The 22,415-nt window shown below is 45.2% G+C and overlaps 1 protein-coding gene across 1 annotated transcript in view; it reads left to right on the forward strand.

The window, feature by feature from the left end:
- Positions 1–22,415, forward strand: part of CALCRL (calcitonin receptor like receptor) — a 95,094-nt gene that overhangs the window by 69,587 nt on the left and 3,092 nt on the right. The window contains exons 7-12 of the mRNA XM_068235004.1: positions 2,140–2,266; positions 4,023–4,176; positions 7,793–7,853; positions 7,938–8,004; positions 12,648–12,866; positions 14,715–14,756. Of these exons, the coding sequence (XP_068091105.1) occupies positions 2,140–2,266; positions 4,023–4,176; positions 7,793–7,853; positions 7,938–8,004; positions 12,648–12,866; positions 14,715–14,756 (670 nt within the window). The remainder of the gene's footprint in view (positions 1–2,139; positions 2,267–4,022; positions 4,177–7,792; positions 7,854–7,937; positions 8,005–12,647; positions 12,867–14,714; positions 14,757–22,415) is intronic.

Genomic DNA, 22,415 nt, shown 5'->3' on the forward strand with positions numbered 1-22,415 from the left:
ACAGACCAATCTTACCCCCTTCCATGTAGTATGAGAGCCATACTCTACACAGTCTATTCTATGGAGCTGCACTCCCCATCAGACAGAAATATTACCCCCTTCCATGTAGTATGACAGCCATACCTACACAGTCTATTCTATGGAGCTGCACTCCCCATCAGACAGAAATCTTACCCCCTTCCATGTAGTATGAGAGCCACATCTACACAGTCTATTCTATGGAGCTGCACTCCCCATCAGACAGAAATCTTACCCCCTTCCATGTAGTATGAGAGCCATACTCTACACAGTCTATTCTATGGAGCTGCACTCCCCATCAGATAGAAATCTTACCCCCTTCCATGTAGTATGAGAGCCACACCTACACAGTCTATTCTATGGAGCTGCACTCCCCATCAGACAGAAATCTTACCCCCTTCCATGTAGTATGAGAGCCATACTCTACACAGTCTATTCTATGGAGCTGCACTCCCCATCAGATAGAAATCTTACCCCCTTCCATGTAGTATGAGAGCCACACCTACACAGTCTATTCTATGGAGCTGCACTCCCCATCAGACAGAGATCTTACCCCCTTCCATGTAGTATGAGAGCCATACTCTACACAGTCTATTCTATGGAGCTGCACTCCCCATCAGACAGAAATCTTACCCCCTTCCATGTAGTATGAGAGCCACACCTACACAGTCTATTCTATGGAGCTGCACTCCACATCAGACAGAAATCTTACCCCCTTCCATGTAGTATGAGAGCCACATCTACACAGTCTATTCTATGGAGCTGCACTCCCCATCAGACAGAAATCTTACCCCCTTCCATGTAGTATGAGAGCCACACCTACACAGTCTATTCTATGGAGCTGCACTCCACATCAGACAGAAATCTTACCCCCTTCCATGTAGTATGAGAGCCACACCTACACAGTCTATTCTATGGAGCTGCACTCCACATCAGACAGAAATCTTACCACCTTCCATGTAGTATGAGAGCCATACTCTACACAGTCTATTCTATGGAGCTGCACTCCCCATCAGATAGAAATCTTACCCCCTTCCATGTAGTATGAGAGCCACACCTACACAGTCTATTCTATGGAGCTGCACTCCCCATCAGACAGAAATCTTACCCCCTCCCATGTAGTATGAGAGCCACACCTACACAGTATTTTCTATGGAGCTGCACTCCCCATCAGATAGAGATCTTACCCCCTTCCATGTAGTATCAGAGCCACACCTACACAGTCTATTCTATGGAGCTGAACTCCCCATCAGACAGAAATCTTTGCAAGATGCTGCACACACAGATGCTGTACAGACACAAAAGATCAGTATCTGCAAAAGATCTGTTCCTGCCAAAGATCCGTTCCTGCAAAATGCATTCATAGTCTATGAGATCTGCAGATCATCATACACACATGATTTAACTGACATTCATCTGCAGATCAGATTCAGATCCACCAGGATGGATTTTAAGATCTGCAGATGATTGCTTGATCTGCAGATGAATGTCAGTTAAATCATGTGTGTATGATGATCTGCAGATCTCATAGACTATCATTGCAATTTGCAGGAACGGATCTTTCGCAGGAACAGATCTATTGCAGATACTGATCTTTTGTGTCTGTACAGCATCTGTGTGAGCAGCATCTTGCAAAGATTTTTTTCTGATGGGGAGTTCAGCTCCATAGAAAAGACTGTGTGGAGTATGGCTCTCATACTACATGAAGGGTGGTAAGATTGGTCTGTGATGATTCAGTTTCCAAAGACTATAGTCTGATGTGTGTATGAGCCTAAAGACTATAGTCTGATGTGTGTATGAGCCTTTATACTTTTAGCCATAACCCCTGAACAAGCATGCAGCAGATTAGGTGTGTCTGACATTATTGTCAGATATGACAAGATTAGCTGCATGCATGTTCCTGGTGTAATTCAGACACTACTGCAGCCAAATAGATCAGCAGGACAGCCATGCAACTGGTATTGTTTAACAGTAAATACTGGTAAATGTGACAGCCTCTATATTCTTCTCACTTCAGTTGTCCTTTAAGTATATACAGGATATCAAGAAAAACAATATTGACAGAATAGCAAGCATGACTTCACACTGATGCTATAATTTACATTTCTCTTCTTTCGACAGAAACTTAAGCTGCCAGAGAATAACTCTTCACAAGAACCTGTTTATGTCGTTTGTGTGCAATTCCATCGTCACAATCATTTCACTTACCGCGGTTGCCAACAATCAGAGTTTAGTGGCAGCCAACCCGGTAAGTTGGCTGACATCTACTGACATCAAGATATAAACATATAAACCAATAATAATGTGTAGAGTACACGCTGCTTAATTATGTTGTTGGGGGAGAGAACACACTGACTAATTAAGATGTTTAGGGTACTTGATGCCTAATTATGTCGGGAGGTATGCTGCCTAATTGTGATGTTTGGGGTGCATGCTGTTTAATTATGTTGTTTAGGGGGGGACATTTTTTCTGGTGCTCATGGGTATCTCATATCTTCTGGGATCCTAGCTGCACTAGGTCTGATGGTATTTATGGAAATAAGTCAGAAACACTAAATGCGTCCTATGCTTCTTATTTCCCTGTGTGTCCCCACTATCATATCACAGTAAGCGCTTATCCACTGCAAATTGCGATTGCACTGTGATTCTAATCACCTTTTGCAGCCATTTGAAAATGCTATTTTCCATGCAATTTTTAATGCAATTGTCGTTATGTGTGGCGGTATTGCAGTTACGATTTTTTGGGAGTCGAGGGGCGGGGCTTCATGCCACATGGGGAAATCGCATTAAAATCACACAGTACCACTCTTGCTATGTGATTTTTGTGGGTACAAAAGAATACAAAACTGCAGCAGGCAGTGCGATTGCGCTTAGAGGATTATCACATTGTATGCGATTGCTGCATTGGAGAAGGTTCACCGTGATGACCAGGGCCGGCGCTACCATAGAGGCAGAGGAGGCAGCTGCCCCAGGGCCCCAGAGCTTGTAGGGGCCCCCAGTGGCTACAAGAGGAAAAACATTTTTCAAATCGGCCTTATAGTTTTTGAGAAAATCGATTTTAACGTTTCAAAGGAAAAAAAATACACATTTAAAAACTTGCCGACTTTAATAGTTGATAGCAAATCCACCTTAAATGCTAGAAACCCTAAATTTGCAGGATATGTTAAGGAGATCATTAGGAATAAGAGGAAAAATTTTTTTTTCAAAAAGACCTTATAGTTTTTGAGAAAATCGATTTTAAAGTTTCGAAGGAAAAAAGTATACTTTTAAATGCGGTAAATGTCACTTTTAGTACCTAACGGTAGTGTAATTTTACATGCATCAAACGAAAGCGCAATAAATTCCCTGACGGGGTTTCCAGGGGGTCTATATGCAGCCGCAACGCTTTGGCCAGGGATCGCTATACAGCCGCAATATGGCTGTATGAAGATTCCTGGCATTTTTTCCTATTTTCCCAATTTTTTTTTTATGTTTAGAGTGCGGGAATTTTTTTTTTTTTTATTATGTGGGGTCCCCCATCCTGAAACTTTGTAACCCCTTGTCCCCCATGCAGGCTGGGGTAGCCAGAATGTGGAGCTCTGACCGATTGGGACTTCACACCCTGACTATACCAGCTGCAAAAAAGGTCCCTTAATGCCAATTTTTGTTGCGGGGTATCTGTTGGGGGGCCCACCAGGTTTATTTTGCCCTGGGGCCCCATTGTTGCTTAAACCGGCCCTGGTGATGACAGTCCTCCCCCCTCAGCAGCACACATACGATAAGTACATTGATGTTTACTATTTGGCTTTGTTTGCCATGATGCACTTGCTTTGCACTTATGGATTTTGTATGCAGATTTTTATTAAAGCTACTTGCTTTCTTCTCTTGAATGTATAGTCACGGCATTGCTGCTATCTTGCGCGTGCGATCCGTGCAATACAGCCCTGACATCGCTCCTCTCTCATGTCTCTAGGCAGTCCTATTCTGCTGGTAAAACTCACATCTGACTTTTATTTTGGCTGCAGGTGAGCTGCAAGATCTCTCAGTTCATCCACTTCTATCTGATGGGATGTAATTACTTCTGGATGCTGTGTGAAGGAATCTACCTGCATACGCTGATAGTGGTGGCCGTGTTTGCTGAGAAGCAGCACTTGATTTGGTATTACTTGCTGGGGTGGGGTGAGTATTGTTGTGCTGCTTTCTGGTGTTTGTGATCTTATCAGCATCACTTATCTTGCTTTTGTATTGTTCAGGTTTATGATGAGTGGACAGCGTTGCCACCTCATACGCTAAAACACGGACATATGAATCATACAGGTCTTGTGGATGTATAGATAGATACAGTTTAGGCACTGATTATGTCTTGGTAGCCACAGAACCTGCATAACTTAGATGTGTCAGTATTTAATAGAATCGTGGTTGGGGTGTCTTGGCACCCTATGGAAAGAAATACAGGAGACAAAAAAGGGAGCCCGATAGTGCAGTATGTCAATAGTAGGTGTGTGGAGAAATCAATTGATTGAAAGGGCTACTCACAAAGGAGGGTTGCAAGGAGCAACCGACCACAGGAAGCAGGTGGAGACCATAAACCTGACTCCGCTCGGGGTGGTCCTGGACGGACCGGGTTGCGGTCGCTCTCTTAGACGAAAAAGGATAAACAAAACATCTGCCGTGGTAAACCAACGGGTGTTCTGTCACCACCCCTCGGACAAGTATGTACGGGGGTATACACTATGCACAATGAGGGAAAGAGGCGCCCTGATTTGAATAAAAGCTTTTAAAACCAGTTTAAAAAAAATAAAAATTAGGCATCGTACCTCAATGACGAAATCTCTGTAAACTTACAAACGATTTTTATTTGAGCACAAGCAACGCGTTTCGCAGGTATGAGCCCGCTTCCTCAGGCCAATACAGTGCCAAATGACAGAAATCATGTAGCATAGAGAGGCTCTCTTGAGGAACGCGTTGCCTGTGCTCAAATAAAAATCTTTTGTAAGTTTACAGAGATTTCGTCATTGAGGTAAGATACCTAATTTTTATTTTTATTTTTTAAACTGGTTTTAAAAGCTTTTATTCAAATCAGGGCGCCTCTTTCCCTTATTGTGCATATTTAATAGAATGTTTTGGCAACCCTGTAGGGTTGAAATTAGAGAAGGGGAGGGGGCAGCTCAAAAGAGTTCTTAATCGACAAAGTTTAAGTTACACACTGCAGGTTAACCAAGAATCCATCTGCTCAGTACTCTCCTAGTTCAGCCTGCTAGTCCGTTTTCATATGTCTTCCCCGGCCACTGCTAACCTCTAAACACAGTTCCAGGCTGAGAAAAGAACTTTGTTATGGCGTGTGGTTCAATGTACTTGAAGATCTTTCATCTGATGGGTCTGTGGAATTCAAAGAAAGTACAACCTAAATCTTTGTTCTGTGGGCTCCTGCAGTTTTAGCAGAGCGTCCAGAGCAGGGAAGGGATTGGAGTACAGAAACTGCTGCATGTAAACAATGGTGCTGGAGCAAACTCCGTGAAATGTAAAGACAGTTAAACACAATTACACTTTAAAGAGTACCTATGCTTAAAATGTCAGGCTCTGTCTTAATGAGAACAGGTGGGGTTGCAGGGTTAGATACTCACCTGTCCTGAGGTAATCGAGACACAAGTTATGCTCCGCCCCCTCCTAAGCAGTGCGGCGGCCATGTTTCTGAAGACTGCTAAAGTTCTTCCGAAGCATCTGCCTGCGTTGCTGCGACCGGCCCCCAGCTTGGCAGCCACCGATTACGCTGCAGCTGCTGAGCTGAGGGGCATTGTAGATGGGTGTGGCCACAGCCCCGGTGGGCAGATTGAAAAAAAATTACCTGGGCCCAACTCGGAGGGGAGTTGGAGCAAGCACATGCCTGGGGATGATGACAGGGCAGATACTTATTTAACCCTAAAACTGTCCCTGCCCCCCCCCTCCCCCAATCCTCCATCATTAAAGAGACTCCATAACAAAAATTGCATCCTGTTTTTTATCATCCTACAAGTTCCAAAAGCTATTCTAATGTGTTCTGGCTTACTGCAGCACTTTCTGCTATCACAGTCTCTGTAATAAATCAATGTATCTTTCCCCTGTCAGACTTGTCGGCCTGTGTCTGGAAGGCTGCCAAGTTCTTCAGTGTTGTGGTTCTGCTAGGAACTCCCCCTTCCAGGCCCCTCTATGCACACTGCCTGTGTATTGTTTAGATTAGGGCAGCTTCTCTCTTCTCTCTTATCTTTTACAAGCTGGATAAATCGTCCTCTGAGCTGGCTGGGCTTTCACATACTGAGGAATTACAGACAAGGGCAAAGCTGTTTGCAGGAAGAAAAGAGCAGCCTGAAACTTCAGTGCATGAGAACAGAGGGAAAGAAACACACAAATGATCTCTTGAGATTCAAAAGGAAGACTGTATACAGCCTGCTTGTGTATGGATGTATTGTCTATGTGTGGACATACTGTACATCAACCTACTTCCTGTTTTGGTGGCCATTTTGTTTGTTTATAAACAAACTTTTTAAAACTGTTTTTAACCACTTTTAATGCGGCGGGGAGCGGCGAAATTGTGACAGAGGGTAATAGGAGATGTCCCCTAACGCACTGGTATGTTTACTTTTGTGCGATTTTAACAATACAGATTCTCTTTAACCACTTTACCCCCGCGCGTACGTATTTCTCCGCCCCTTTTTCCATCCTTTAAAAACCAGGGACGGAGAAACACGTACTTTCCACGTTCCCGACGCTGCCCGCGCTCCCGCTCGTAAACACGCCGCCCGCCGCTAGTAAACACGCCGCCGCCCGCTCGCCCAGAGATCAATGAACGGGAAAATCCATTCCCGTTCGTTGATCTAAGCCCTGCAATGATCAGCTGCTCTCCTATGGGCAGCGCGATCATTGTGAGAAAAAACTCACGTGTCCAGCCTCCTTATTCTTCCTCCAAGCTTCCGGAAGGAAGCTTGGAGGTCGCATTAAAACAAAAAGTTACTGTGGCCATCTTGTGGCCAAATAGTAAACTACACCCTACACATTTTTCACATACAAATAAATGACTTTTACACATAAAATTAACTCATTACCTCCCACACTCCCCATTTTTTTTTTTTGTAATTAAAAAAAAATTAAAAAATTTACAATTAAAAAAAATACATAAATAGTTACCTTAGGGACTGAACTTTTTAAATATTTATGTCAAGAGGGTATAACACTGTTACTTTATAAACTATGGGCTTGTAATTAGGGATGGACGCAAAACTGAAAAAAATGCACCTTTATTTCCAAATAAAATATTGGCGCCAAACATTGTGATAGGGACATAATTTAAATGGTTTTATAACCGGGACAAAAGGGCAAATACGTTTCATGGGTTTTAATTACAGTAGCATGCATTATTTAAAAACTATAATGGCCGAAAACTGAAAAATAATTATTTTTTTCCCCACATTTTTCCTATTTTCCCATTAAAACACATTTAGAAAAAAATAATTCTTGGCATAATGTCCCACCTAAAGAAAGCCTAATTGGTGGCGAAAAAAACAAGATATAGTTCATTTCATTGCGATAAGTAATAATAAAGTTATAGACGAATGAATGGAAGGAGCGCTGAAAGGTGAAAATTGCTCTGGTGCTCAGGGGGTAAAACCCCTCAGTGGTGAAGTGGTTAAGACAGAGCCTGTCATTTTGAATATAGGTACTCTTTATGCACAAGAATTGAGTGATTACTCTAAGGTTTGACAAATGTTATCCACAAAACAAAATAATATTTCTATGCATTTCTTTATTTCCTTTCTGCCAGGGTTTCCTCTGATTCCAGCCTGCATACACGCTGTGGCCAGGAGTCTCTACTTCAATGACAAGTAAATGGAAATAGAATTTTATAGAAATATTTGGACTGTTCTGTTATTATTGCTGCCCCGGCTGATCTCCTCTCTCCTGTTTAGCTGCTGGATTAGTTCGGAGACACATCTGCTGTATATTATCCACGGGCCCATCTGCGCTGCACTGCTGGTGAGTGTTTTATCTATACCTGCTGCCATGATACATACCAACCCATAATGCAACTTGCCGGATTATAACACCAATCAGGATGAAAAGTCCGTATGAACCATCCATAAGGCTGGTTTCACAGTGGGACGTTACAGGCGCACGTTACAGCAGCCAGTAACGCAGCCTAACTCACAGCACTGTAAAATCAATGTGCTGTTCACAGTGCACACGTTGCGTTACATTGTAACGCAGCACAGTGCTGCATGCTGTACGTTATACTGGGTTAAGCCACGTTAGACTGTTTGCACATGCTCAGTAATGTTGGAGGAGGGCGGCCAGCCACATGGCTAATTAATTATTCACTGCACTGTGGAGACTTGGTGGGACTGTAGTGTTGTCCGGATCATGAGCGAATGGTTCATTTGATCCGGATCTTTTTTATGAGTCGAATCATCCGGATCATCACAATGAAAGATTCGGTTCACAGTGGATGTCTGTCTGGAAGAAACAGGAACATACAGAATGTACAGTGCAGGAAAAGTCCTGTCCTGCTAGTCATTTCACCCCCAGTCTGCTTCCCTAGTAAAATGATTCAAATGATTCGGTTCAAAGATCCGGATCTTTTCAATGATCCGATTCAAATGATCCAAATCCTTACAAAGATACGGACTTCCTATCACTAACCTGGAGCGGCTGCTTTAGGAGCTGCATAAGGCGGCTCAATCTGACGTCCAACTTCAACACCACCAGGCGTTGCATAAGGGGCACGTTATGCGACCATAACGTCCCCTAAAACGCAACGTCTTGGTGGGAAAGTAGCCTAAAAGCAGAGTATGGCTTTATTTTTCTCCTCCGTGAATTTAGCTGGTGACAAAAATCCATGTTTACGAAGCAAAATCACCAAATATTTAATGGCAGCCATGGTAGTCATTGCCAAGTGTAATGATGGGCATCAGGTAAGACGCATTCCTGATATGACATTTAATTCAAACTTTTAACCGCCAATTTAACTAGTGACCTGCAAGTGCTCCAAGCTGATTTATTTTAGAAAATGTTATTTCATTTCTCATGCGCGATATTTCCTTGCTACTAAGCAGCACACTTAGGCACGGCGTTCTTATGTTAAAATCATGTGCATTTTGCCAAATAGCGTGAAACCGTAGAGAAGAGTAAACAAGTCTCTAGAAATGTGGGATTTTTTTTTCTGGTCTTTCAAGTTTCTGTTTTTGGGTTTCCTGCACATTATTTCTCCACATACAGCATTCATAGCTAATTCTATCGTAGTTTGGCACAATTACAAATTCACATGAAAAATCGTGTGTGGTAAATTCAAACAAAGATGTGATTGTGTTGCGACCCCAACAAAACAAAAATTGGTGCTGTTACCACAGTGGTACAATAGCAGTTATTAGGCTTAAAGTGTTCCCTAAGTGAGAGGGATATGGAGGCTGCCATATTTATTTCTTTTTAAGCAATACTAGTTGCCTGGCTGTCCCGCTGACCCTCTGCCTCTAATACTTTTAGTCATAGCCCCTAACCAAGCATGCAACGAATCAGGTGTTTCTGACAAGATTAGCTGCATGCTTGTTTCTTGTGTGCGATTAAGACACTACTGCAGCCAAATAGATCAGCAGCACGGCCAGCCAACTAGTATCCTTTAAGAGGAAATAAATATGGCAGCCTCCATATACCTCTCATCTCAGATTCATAGTGTATAGGATTTGCAACAATGTTTTTTTTTTAAAAATTAATTTATTGGGCTTGATTCACCAAGCGGTGCAAAGTGTTTGCACGCTGGTGAAAAGGCCCTTATCACGCCTAAACTCACTTTAGGCATGATAAGAAGAAACTCGCGCGAAGTTGCCGCGCGTACGCGCGTAAGTGCGCGCGCAGCACCCGACGCTTCGCGCGAAGCTCCCATTAAGCCCTATGGGACTTTGCGCGCGCGTACGCGCGGTAACTTCGCGCGAAGAGCAGGAAAAAGCGGTGATAACTCAGTGGTGAAAAGGTCATCACGCCTAAAGTCTTTTAGGCGTGATAACTGGGTTATCACCGCTTTGTGAATCAAGCCCATTGTATTTATTCATGAACTGATTCATGAACTGACCACTAGAGGGTAGTATAAGGAAGCAGTAGAGATAGCTGATTACTTTTGCTACTAAGGCCTGGGACACACCATGCTATTTTTTACTTCAGATCCTATTTGAGCGAGTGATCATATCAATATTCAGATCTGACATTGATTGGATAGTGTAAAGCTAGTGTACACACCTAGGCGATTTTTCCAAATTTCCAATCGTATTTCCGATTGGCCAAGGAATCAAAAAGCACATATACATAGAATGATAGCCAATATTTTAATCGATATTGTCCAGCATGTCCAATACTTTTAATTGAGATGGAGAAAGACTCTGAGCTTGTGATTGGTCATTGGCAATCAGTAGGATGTGTAATCTTTGCCGATCTGATCATTTTCTTCATTGGAAATAGCATCGGAAGTGAAAGTTGCATGGTGTGTACCAGGCCTAATGGCTGCCCAAGTCAGGTGATTGCTGATCACATGACCACACAGGTTTTCAGAGTATGCCGTATATACCTATCACTGGCGGGCTGCTCCTCCTACAAGATAACTTATGCAGGATGGGGAAAATCCTCTTTGATCATGACCATTGCCATTTAACGATGAACTGTAACTAACGATTGAACTTCATCCCAATCAGTAGCTGACACCCCCTTTCCCAGGAGAAATCTATTCCTTTTCCCAAACGGATCATCAGGGGGGTCTGTATGGCTGATATTGTGGAGAAACCCCTCCCACAGTGTGCTGACATGACCATGGTCCTGACAGTTTCCTGTCTGTGAGTCTTGTTGCATTGTGGGAAATAACAGCTGTTTCCAACTGCCAAGAAACTAGTATCTCCCACTGTGCATATGTATATCTATTAGAAAAAACAACCCTTTAGCTTATCACATTGTTAGGGGTGTGGTTATAGATAATAGCAGTTGGTGCCATCTGTTGTTTTTTTTTTTTTCCATGTCTGCAGGCAGGGAAGATGATGACCCTCAGGCTCATATGAATCAAACAATATGAACAAATTACATGGCGAATATCAATCATTTCCTGATCGCTCTTACATAGTTACATAGTTATTTACATAGTTATTTTTGGTTGAAAAAAGACATACGTCCATCGAGTTCAACCAGAGAACAAAGTACAACACCAGCCTGCTCCCTCACATATCCCTGTTGATCCAGAGGAAGGCGGAAAACCCTTACAAGGCATGGTCCAATTAGCCCCAAAAGGGAAAAATTCCTTCCCGACTCCAGATGGCAATCAGATAAAATTCCTGGATCAACATCATTGGGCATTCCTAGTAATTGTAGCCATGGATGTCTTTCAATGCAAGGAAAGCATCTAAGCCCCCTTTAAATGCAGGTATAGAGTTTGCCAAAATGACTTCCTGTGGCAATGCATCACTCTTACTATAAAGAACCCTTTCCTAAATCAATGGCTAAAACATTTTTCCTCCATGCGCAGATCATGTCCTCTAGTCCTTTGAGAAGACCTAGGGACAAAAAGCTCATCCGCCAAGCTATTATATTGCCCTCTGATGTATTTATACATGTTAATTAGATCCCCTCTAAGGCGTCTTTTCTCTAGAGTAAATAAACCCAGTTTATCTAACCTTTCTTGGTAATTCTATTGTTTATCTCCTCACTTTGTAAATGTACTGATTAATATTTTCCCCTCTTAGCTAAAGTTCCTCTTTAATGTGGTCCGTTATAAATCAGGCTGTTTCCATTATTCCAGCCGGCTCATCAGGGAAGGCCAAGCTTGCGTTAAATTATTGTTTCCCCACAGGGAACACTTAGCACAATATTTTTTTAAGAAAGCTTCACTTGTGTATTATTACTCTGGGATAGAAGGACTCAGTAATGCCACATGATGAAAAAAGGAACCATAGAGTAGCAGTAGATAACACTGAACCTGCAGTGCCTATCAACAACAATGCACAGAGCCACCTTGTGGCCATTTAAGGACACACAGCTATAGTTTAAAGAAAACCTGAACTGAAAATATAAAGTCAAAATAAACATACACAAGTCATTCCATGTGCACGTTTTGGCCTCCGAAGAAGCAAGGCTCACCCCAATGTGAAATGGTCGTAAGGCCGTGCACCCACTGGCGCCCACAGTGCCCCTCCACTCCAGCACAGAGCATGATAAGTACCATCTGTCATGCACATTCATTTGTGTGCCATTTGATTCACTTGCTATGTACACCTGCTGCTTTCACATTAAACTACAGTGCCAGACATTTTCTACATCAGTTTTCCTCTCAGCTATAACTGACAGCAACTGATATTTTACTGACAGCAACTGATATATTTCAGATCTGACAAAATATTGTCAGAACTGGAAGGGATGATTGTCAGAAGAAAATGGTGAGCTTCTGAGAGGAACTGATGGGGGGAGGTAACTATAAAATGTTCAATTGAAGTTACCTCATGTGTTTATTTTAAATATTTTTACTCAGTACAGGTTCTCTTTAAGCCTGAATGCTGATGCATTTATTCCAACATTCACCATTCGTGTTTATCACATAACAGGCGGGGCTAGACACTCTCCTAACGCTCATGTCTATTTCTGTTTTGTCTTTGTAGGTGAATCTGTTCTTCCTGTTGAACATCGTGCGGGTTTTAATCACAAAACTGAAGGTCACCCATCAAGCGGAATCTAACCTGTACATGAAAGCGGTCCGAGCCACCCTCATCCTGGTACCCCTGCTGGGCATCCAGTTTGTGCTGTTGCCATGGAGACCGGAGGGGCGTATAGCAGAAGAAGTATATGACTACGTCATGCACATCCTCATGAACTACCAGGTATGACTGCATAACATATCTAATAACATTTGAGCCCTCAGTTCCAGGATATTAGTAGTCATGGATTCCAAAGGTGCCCATTTTCAGTACAATCTCTGACCAATCGACCACACAATCCATCGGATGGCTCATAGATGGTGGTACCGATCGATGACATTTAGTGATTGTCCTGTTCTGGATTTATTCCAGTGAGCACAATTGGATCGATTGAGCTTCCTCTTCTGTTTGTGGGCCCGAACAAATTTCTTCCGATTGATGGTAACAATTGGATTGGTCAGTCTTGGGCGATTGTACTGCTAATGGGCACCTTTACTCTTAAAAAAACAGATACTTTATTAGCTGTTGTCTTGGCCACCCAGGAAGAGATTTCACCACTTCCTGTTTGGACAGGAAGTGATGGGGAAAGGACATTAATAATATTATTTTTCCTTTAGAATTTGGCTTTAATGTTTGTGCACTGAAGAATCGCCTAAAGGAGTGTAAGGGCTGGTTCAGACGGGCAACTGCCGGCGGCTGTGCATGGCATTTAGCACCATTCCACCGCCACTAAAGCTGGCAATGTTCATCCCAATGCATTTACTGTTGATTACCTGTGTCCGTGCCATGTTCGCTCACATTTTCTGAGACCCTGCGTGTAGCTTATAACGTCAGTTGCGTTCACGATTCTGTGTCCCCCTAGGTGCCCAAAACCCAACGCGAGGCCAAAATGCCAAGAACCAATGCCAAATACTTGGATAGCTCCCAACTGTCCCTCTTTTGGAGGGACAGTCCCTCTTTGGGAACCAAATCCATGTCCCTTTTTTTTCCTTATCTGTCCTTCTTTCAGGACTGATGTAAAGATCTGTGTAAATATATGTATTTTTCTACTGAAAATGTGTTTAATTGACTCTAAACTTTATTCCCATAATTTACGTTGATGTATTTCTAATTTTCATATGTTAATATGAAGGAAAATGAACCAGGATAAAAGGACCAGTGTGGTTTGAATTATAAAACAACAAATTGATGCTTTGAAACCTTCTCTCTGTCCTGGGCATAGTGACAGCTGTCAGCTACATGTAACTATCTTCCTAGTAATGTCAGCACTATGCCCAGAACAGGGATAGTTCTCAGCATTTCTGTCTTATGCTCAGTCACCAAAACTCAGTACCAAAAATAGTTTATAGGCACAACAGAAGCAGAAAAGAAATCTAACCCTAGATGGATTACAGTTGCCCATACATTACTGGATTTTCCATCGAGAGATTAAGCAATCGACTTTAAATCATCTAGTGGCCCACACACTGCCAGCAAGATCCTATGCAATTCTCCTTCACTTATCGGTCTGAGCGTTGTTGTGCCTCCATGCTCTGACACCAAAAATCCATTCTGTCTCATTCAAAATCCTGTGAACATTCGCCGATTCCTTTGTGATCGACCAATGTTTTCCTTCCTGCCTATCCAGTAGATCCGTCAATTCGGCCAGATATCAGACAATTTCCATCAATAGAGCAGAATGGAACAATTCTCAGCCGATCTGTTATAATTATTGAATGGAATGGTCAATCAAACAGGTAAATTGAGTACTATATGGCACCTTTAGTGCAAATAGGTTGTAAAACCTGATTATGGCGCACATGATGCATGGAACCCAGCTTAGTGTTGGGAATGTTTCTTAATTATAAATCATAGTTGGCCATCCATTTCTACACAGGAGCTTGACCGATGTTAATCTGTAATCTGCATTCACTCTGTGGTCTTATTCATTCACTTATTCCTGTACTGAGGTGCTTTCTCATCATATTCTGCATAGATTGTGTTTGTGGTTTTAGTTTCTGCTACTAATGTCTATTTCTGTATTTCCTGCAGGGGTTGCTGGTGGCCACCATATTTTGTTTCTTCAATGGGGAGGTGAGTTCTCATGCAGTCGTACATCTCAGTGGCAGGTCGTTGTTGGTGATAGATTGTGTGTAGGTGGATGGTGGATTCAGAACACGATCTGTCAGATTAGCCGTATTGGTTGGTTTACACAAGTTATGTAAACTGACACAAATGAGGCATGTGAGGATGGCAGAAGGTGCGGAGAAACTATAATACACCTGAGGAAGGGGGAAAACCCCGAAACATGTTGTGTTGAGAAGCTTTATCGATTAAGCGCAAGTTTATTTTTTTTTCGCCAATAGAGTGCCTCTTTCGTTCATTTCTGGAGAGAAACTATAATACCCAGGTCATGAAGGTTTTATCTCTAATGTACTTAAAAAGGAAATCTAACCCAGGATAGAGCTTCGTCCCAATAAGTAGCTGATACCCCCTTTCCCACGAGAAATCTTTTCCTTTTCACAAACGGATCATCAGGGGGCGCTGTATGGCTGATATTGTGATGAAACCCCTCCCACAGTGTGATGTCATGACCCACACAGTTTGCTGTTTATGAACCTTGTTGCATTGTGGGAAATAGCAGCTTTTTCCAACTGCCAAGCTAGCAGCATCTCCCTCTGTGCATAGAACCCTCAGAGTAGGAACACACTAGGCAGAATTGCATATGCGTTTTTCACTACGTGCTATAGAAAACGCTTATGCGATTCTGCCTAGCGCGTTCCTACCCTCAGTAACAAACATTCCGTATAGATCACCTGGCAGAACTATGTCACCACTTGTGATCAATGTCAGAATGTAAATCAGGGAGAGGAAAGATTTTACAATGGTCAAACACTGACTAAATCATCTATAAATTAATATTGTAAAAAATAAGCAATTGTATTTATTACGTTATTTTCACTACAGGTCCTCTTTAACCATTTATGCCGCCTGGACATGATCCTCACGTCCAGGCAGCTGCTGCACAGTTAATGCGCGCTACGGCGGGCGATCGCGCCCCCCCCCCCTCCCTCTACATCTAAACTACATCTACATATTTTTTTTTTTTAGTACAAGTAACACACACTTTTACATTTAAAATTAACTGTTTATTTCCCACACCAAAAATTACCCAAATAAAATTTTTTATGAAAAAAAAAATTACAATACAAAACAAAAAAAAAAAACGTACATAGTTACCTAAGGGTCTGAACTTTTTAAATATGCATGTGAAGAGGGTATATTACGACCATTTTTAAAATTATAAGCTTGTAAATAGTGATGGACGCAAAACTGAAAAAATGCACCTTTATTTCCAAATCAAATATTGGCGCCATACATTGTGATAGGTAGTGGTGCTCGGATACCCCTTTTTATTATTCGAGTTTGGTCGAATTCGAATAGTAAATTATTCGAATTCAGTCGAATATTCGAGTCGAATATTTTTTACTATTCGATTCGACCTCGGACTTCGAGCTCACTATTCGAGTCGGTATTCGAGCTCATTATTCGAGCTGACTATTCGAATTGGCCTTAAATAGCTTCCAACACTTGTTTTGAGGGTGAATGATGCAAGAAACATCTTTTTTTCCAAGTAACAACAGCAAGTGATTATGTGGGGATGTTCCTTTAAAAAAAAAAGTGGAAAGAGAAGTTGTGTCCAGAATTTTGTTCAGTACTGTATATACTTCTTCTTCTTCTTCTTCTTCTTTTTTATCTTCTATATCTTCTTCTTCTTCTTCTATATCTTCTTCTTCTATATCTTCTTCTTCTTCTTCTTCTATATTGTCTTCTTCTTCTTCTTCTTCATCTTCTTCATCATCTTCTTCTTCATCTTCTTCATCTTCTTCTTCATCTTCATCTTCTTCATCTTCTTCATCTTCTTCATCTTCTTCATCATCTTCTTCTTCATCATCTTCTTCTTCATCTTCTTCATCTTCTTCTTCATCTTCTTCATCTTCTTCATCTTCTTCATCTTCTTCATCTTCATCTTCTTCATCTTCTTCTTCTTCTTCATCTTCTTCTTCTTCTTCTATATCTTCTTCTTCTATATCTTCTTCTTCTATATTGTCTTCTTCTTCTTCATCTTCTTCATCATCTTCTTCTTCATCTTCTTCATCTTCTTCTTCTTCTTCATCTTCTTCATCTTCTTCATCTTCATCTTCTTCATCTTCTTCATCTTCTTCTTCTTCATCTTCTTCATCTTCTTCTTCTTCTTCATCATCTTCTTCTTCTTCATCATCTTCTTCTTCATCATCTTCTTCTTCATCATCTTCTTCTTCATCATCTTCTTCTTCATCATCTTCTTCTTCTTCATCTTCTTCTTCTTCATCTTCTTCTTCTTCTTCTCCTTCTCCTTCTTCTTCTTCTCCTTCTTCTCCTTCTTTTTCTATATCGTCTTCTTCACTTATTTCTCTTTTATATATATTTTTTTAAAGAAATGCAGCTATTTTTGAGCGTAATAAATAGCTGGTGGCGCACGCATGTTGGAAGCGCCATTGTATGTGCTCCCTGGCAGTGGAAACACACAGACAGCATGAGGTAAATTCAGCAGCAGCAGCAGGAGGAGGAGGATGATTGTGTGGCAGCAGGCAGTCAATGAGGCAGGCAGCGAGACATAATAGGCTGTGTGGTACCTAGCGGTGGTACCAGGCCGTAAATACACAGCATGAGGTTCCAGACAGCGGTCGTGAAGCCCACATCATGTCCAATACACAACTGGGACAACACAGTTTTCAACCCGGTCACCTCTAAATATAATATCACACAGTATTAATAAAAAGTATATATATTTTTTTGTTTTTTTAAAGAAATGCAGCTATTTTTGAGCGTAACAAATAGCTGGTGGCGCACGCATGTTGGAAGCGCCATTGTATGTGCTCCCTGGCAGTGGAAACACACAGACAGCAGGAGGTAAATTCAGCAGCAGGAGGAGGAGGATGAGTGTGTGGCAGCAGGCAGTCCATGAGGCAGGCAGCGTGACATAATAGCCCTGGTACCTAGCGGTGATACCAGGGCTGTAAATAAACACAGCAGGCAGGAGGTCCCAGACAGCGGTCGTGCAGCCCACATCGTGTCCAATACACAACTGGGACAACACAGTTTTCAACCCGGGCACCTCAGAAAAATTAAACCTTTTTTTTTTTTTTATGGTTTATTTGTTTTGTTTTTACAACAAATTACACAGCCAGATATAGCTATTGTTTGACGTAATAGCTGGTGGCAGAGTGGAAGGTAAATCTGTGTACCCTGGCGTTGGGAAACACAGACAGACAGCAGCAGCAGCAGCAGGAGGAATGGAGGAGTAATTATGTGAGCAGCTATTGTTTGACGTAATAGCTGGTGGCAGAGTGGCAGCAGAAGGTAATTCTGTGTACCCTGGCAGTGGGAAACACAGACAGACAGCAGCAGCAGCAGGAGGAATGGAGGAGTAGTGTGAGTGTGGCAGCAGGAAGGCAGCGTGACATAATAGCCCTGGTACCTAGCGGTGATACCAGGGCGTAAATAAACACAACAGGAGGTCCCAGACAGCGGTCGTGCAGCCCACATTGTGTCCAATACACAACTGGGACAACACAGTTTTCAACCCGGGCACCTCAGAAAAATCAAACCTTTTTTTTTTTTTAATGGTTTTGTAGTTTTGGTTTTACAACCAATTACACAGATATAGCTATTTTTTGACGTAATAGCTGGTGGCAGAGTGGCAGCAGAAGGTAAATCTGTGTACCCTGACAGTGGGAAACACAGACAGACAGCAGAAGGGCAGTACACAGCAGCCCACTGTAGGTGTAAAATGTGTGGCTGCAGGCGACGTAATAGTCAAAGTGAACCAGGCTGGCTTAGTGAGCAGGAGCCAGGAGGTGGTAAAGGGTGGTAAGGCACATTAACGATGGTTCTTCAGTTCATGTCCCCCTCTCGCCGACAACAGGGGCCAGGAACTCGCCTTCCACCCACGCCTGGTTCATCTTGAGAAACGTCAGTCTGTCCACAGACTTGTGAGACAGACGTGAGCGTTTCTCTGTGACCACGCCACCAGCTGCACTGAAGCAGCGCTCGGACAGCACGCTGGAAGGGGGACAGGACAGCACTTCCAGGGCGTACTGCGCCAGCTCGCTCCAGATCTCCAGGCGCTTGACCCAATACTCCATGGGATCAACAGGGGCATCGCTGTCAAGCCCGCTGTAGGACCCCATGTAGTCAGCCACCATTCGGGTCAGGCGCTGGCTGTGACCGGCGGAGGATGCTGCTGCATGCACCTCCTCTCTAGTCACTGCTGCCGGAGCCTCTACAGTCCTTTAGAGCTCGTTGCTGAGAGACAGCAGGTCTGTGGGGCGCTTGCTGCTGGATGCAGGCACCTGCTGCTGCCTCTGTGCTGGCTGGACAGTGGGGGTGGAAGGCTGAGGGAAGGCTTCCTCCAAGCGCTCAACAAGGGCCTGCTGCAAGCTCCTTATTTGTTGCGCTGGGTCTCCTCCTGCAGGCGGCAGGAACTGGCTCAACTTCCCCTTGAGGCGTGAGTCCAACATCATGCTGATCCAGATGTCCTCCCTCTGCTTCATCTGGATCACCCTGGGGTCCTTGCGCAGGCACGTCAGCATGTGCGCTGCCATTGGGAAGAGGCGGGCCACGTGTGCTGGCACATCGGCGGCAGTGCTGTCCTCATCCTCCTCCTCTCCCTCCTCAGCCTCATCCTCTCTCCACCCCCGCACCAACTCAGCTGTACTGTGCTGATCCCCCTCATCAGCAGCAAGGTCAGGGACCTCCACCAAGTCCTCCTCCTCCTCCCCCTCAGAGGTGGACTGTGCAGCTGCTTGCCGCTCCTGCTGGTCCAAGGCTGCCGCTCCCTGTTCCAGCAAAGCATCGAGGGCCCTGTTCAGCAGACAAACCAGGGGCACCCACTCGCAGACCATAGCATGGTCCCTGCTCACCATGTTAGTGGCCTGCAGAAAGGGAGCCAGCACTAAGCACACCTGCTGCATGTGCCTCCAGTCATCATCGGGGACGATGGACGGGATGTTGCTGGTCTTGTCCCTTCTCTGAGCGGTGGAAACAGTGGCCAGGGCAAGGTACTGGTTGACAGCGTGCTTCTGTTTAACCAGACGCTCCAACATCGCCAGGGTGGAGTTCCAGCGAGTCGGAACGTCAAGGATCAGCCGATGGCGTGGCAGCTCCAGCTCCTTTTGCACGTCTTCCAGGCTCGCACAGGCTGCAGCCGAGCGCCGGAAGTGACGCACAACGTTCCTTGCCGTTTCCAGCAGTTCGCCCATCCCCTGGTAGGTGCGCAAGAACTTCTGCACCACCAGGTTCAGCACGTGGGCAAGACAGGGGATGTGGGTCAGGTTTCCCCTGTCTATTGTGGCAACCAGATTGGCCCCATTGTCGGCCACCACCTCTCCGACTCTGAGGCCTCTGGGGGTCAGCCAAATCCTCTCCTGCTCCTGGAGTTTGGCCAACACATGGGTTGCCGTCAGCTTGGTCTTCCCAAGGCTGACCAAGTGCAGCAGCGCTTGGCAGTGGCGGGCCTTCACGCTGCTGCTGAGGCGGGGGGTTTGGCCAGGTGTGCCGGAGGATGGCAGAGGATCGGAGGAACCTGCTGCAGTTCCCCTGACCCTGCGGGGTGGCACCACCCACTGTGTTGCTGCTGCTGCTGTGCCCGCTGCTGCTCTCCCATCCTCACCCCCTTCCACCAAGCTGACCCAGTGGACAGTGAAGGACAGGTAGCGGCCTGTCCCGAAGCGGCTGCTCCAGGAGTCCATGGTGACGTGGACCCTTTCACCAACCGCGTGCTCCAGCCCTCGCTCCACATTGGCCATCACAAAGCGGTGCAGTGCAGGAATGGCCTTGCAGGCGAAGAAGTGTCTGCTGGGGAGCTGCCAGTCTGGGGCTGCACAAGCAAGCAGCGCACGCATGTCGCTCCCCTCCTGCACGAGCGTGTACGGCAGGAGTTGGGAGCACATGGCCCGTGCCAGCAAGCCGTTCAGCTGCCGCACGCGACGGCTGCTGGGAGGCAGAGCCCTAACCACCCCCTGGAAGGACTCGCTCAAAAGGCTCTGGCGTGGCCTTTTGCTGGCACGGGAATCAGCAGACACAGCAGAGGAGGCCACTGAGGACTGGCTGCCAGAACAGGCCTCAGTGTCGGCGGCAGGAGTTGCAGAGGGGGGAGGAGCAGTGCGTTTCCGCACTCCTGCTGGTGCTGCTGGAGGAGCAGGAGGGCGGGTGGCTGCTGTTGCTGCTGCTGCTGCTGAAGGCTGTGCAGTGATGGGTGTGGTGTCACTGCCAGCACCAGATGCCTTCAGCCTCTGGAACTCCTCATGCTGGTGGAAATGTTTCGCAGCAAGGTGGTTGATGAGCGAGCTGGTGCTGAACTTTAAGGGGTCTGCACCTCTGCTCAACTTCCGCTGACAGTGGTTGCAAGTGGCGTACTTGCTGTCCACAGTGGGCATGGTGAAAAAGCGCCAGATTGGTGACAAAAACAACCCCCTACGGCATGGAACCGCTGCTGCCTGTCTCCCTGTGGTGGTTGGGGGGGGGGCTTGGGTGCGGCTGGTGGTGGTACTGGCAGATGCTGCTGCTGCTGCTGAGCCTGAGACACCAGCAGGCTGGGGGACCTGCCTACTGCTGCCAATGCTTGCAATGATGCGCCTCCTTGCAAGGCCAACAAGCGCATCCTCCTCCTCCTCCTCAGAGCTGCTGATGACGACATCCCCTGGAGCTGGTGGCACCCAGTCTCTGTCTGTCACCGTGTCATCATTATCCTCCCCCTCCTGAAACATGTCCTGCTGGGATGATGACCCCCCAAACTCCTCTCCTGATGCATGGATGGGCTGCTTGACTGTCGCCACAGTCTTGCTGTCCAATCCCTCATCCCCCAAAGTGCCCATCAGCATCTCCTCCTCCAAATCGCCAACAACAGCAGACAATTGACGCATCATGCCTGGGGTCATAAGAGTGCTGAGTGACAGGTCGGCGACTGACGGTGAACTGGCCTCCTCCCCAGGCCCTGCTGGGCGGCTGCTGCGAACAGGGGTGGTGGTGGTGGTGGTGGTGAGGGTGGTGAGGGTGGAGGCCTCGGATGCAGAGCTGATGGCGGGCTGCTCATCCTCCGTCATCAGTTGCACCACAGTGTCTGCATCCTTTTCCTCAATGGGACGTTTCCGACCCGGCTGGAGGAAAATCGGAGCAGGTGCTACACGCTGCTGCTGCTGTGTCTCTGCAGCGTGAGTTGCTCCTGCTGGGCGGCGCCCAAGGCGTCCACGGCCAGTGGCTATGGGAGGAATGTTAGCCACTGACGCTGCTGCTGCTGCTGCGGAACTGTGCATGGTGGCGTGGCCGCGGCTTGCCACAATGCTGCTCCCTCTCCTCCTGATTCCCTTGCTGCCCTTCCCCTTGCCCAAACCGCGCTGGCTGCCACTTCTTAGATGTTTTGGGCGTAAACACAAAAGTTTTTTAAAACTGCGGGTGAAAAGTGGGGTACTTTAATGGAGTGGGTTGTTGGGTGAGGTGACACTAATCACTAAATGATTAGATCGCTAAGTGATTATTACAGTACAAATACAAAATACAAAAATCGGTAATCAGTAAGTGTGAACAGTGAGTGTGTCCCCTAGTACACTAACTAGAAAATACACTAATCAGTAGTAATCACAAGGAAATAGAGTGTGTGTACACTACAGACAGTGAGTGCACGCTCGCGCAAACACGCGCAGGAGCTAGCCT

Source organism: Hyperolius riggenbachi, chromosome 5 (genome assembly GCF_040937935.1).
Source record: "Hyperolius riggenbachi isolate aHypRig1 chromosome 5, aHypRig1.pri, whole genome shotgun sequence".
Taxonomy (NCBI): Eukaryota; Metazoa; Chordata; class Amphibia; order Anura; family Hyperoliidae; genus Hyperolius; species Hyperolius riggenbachi.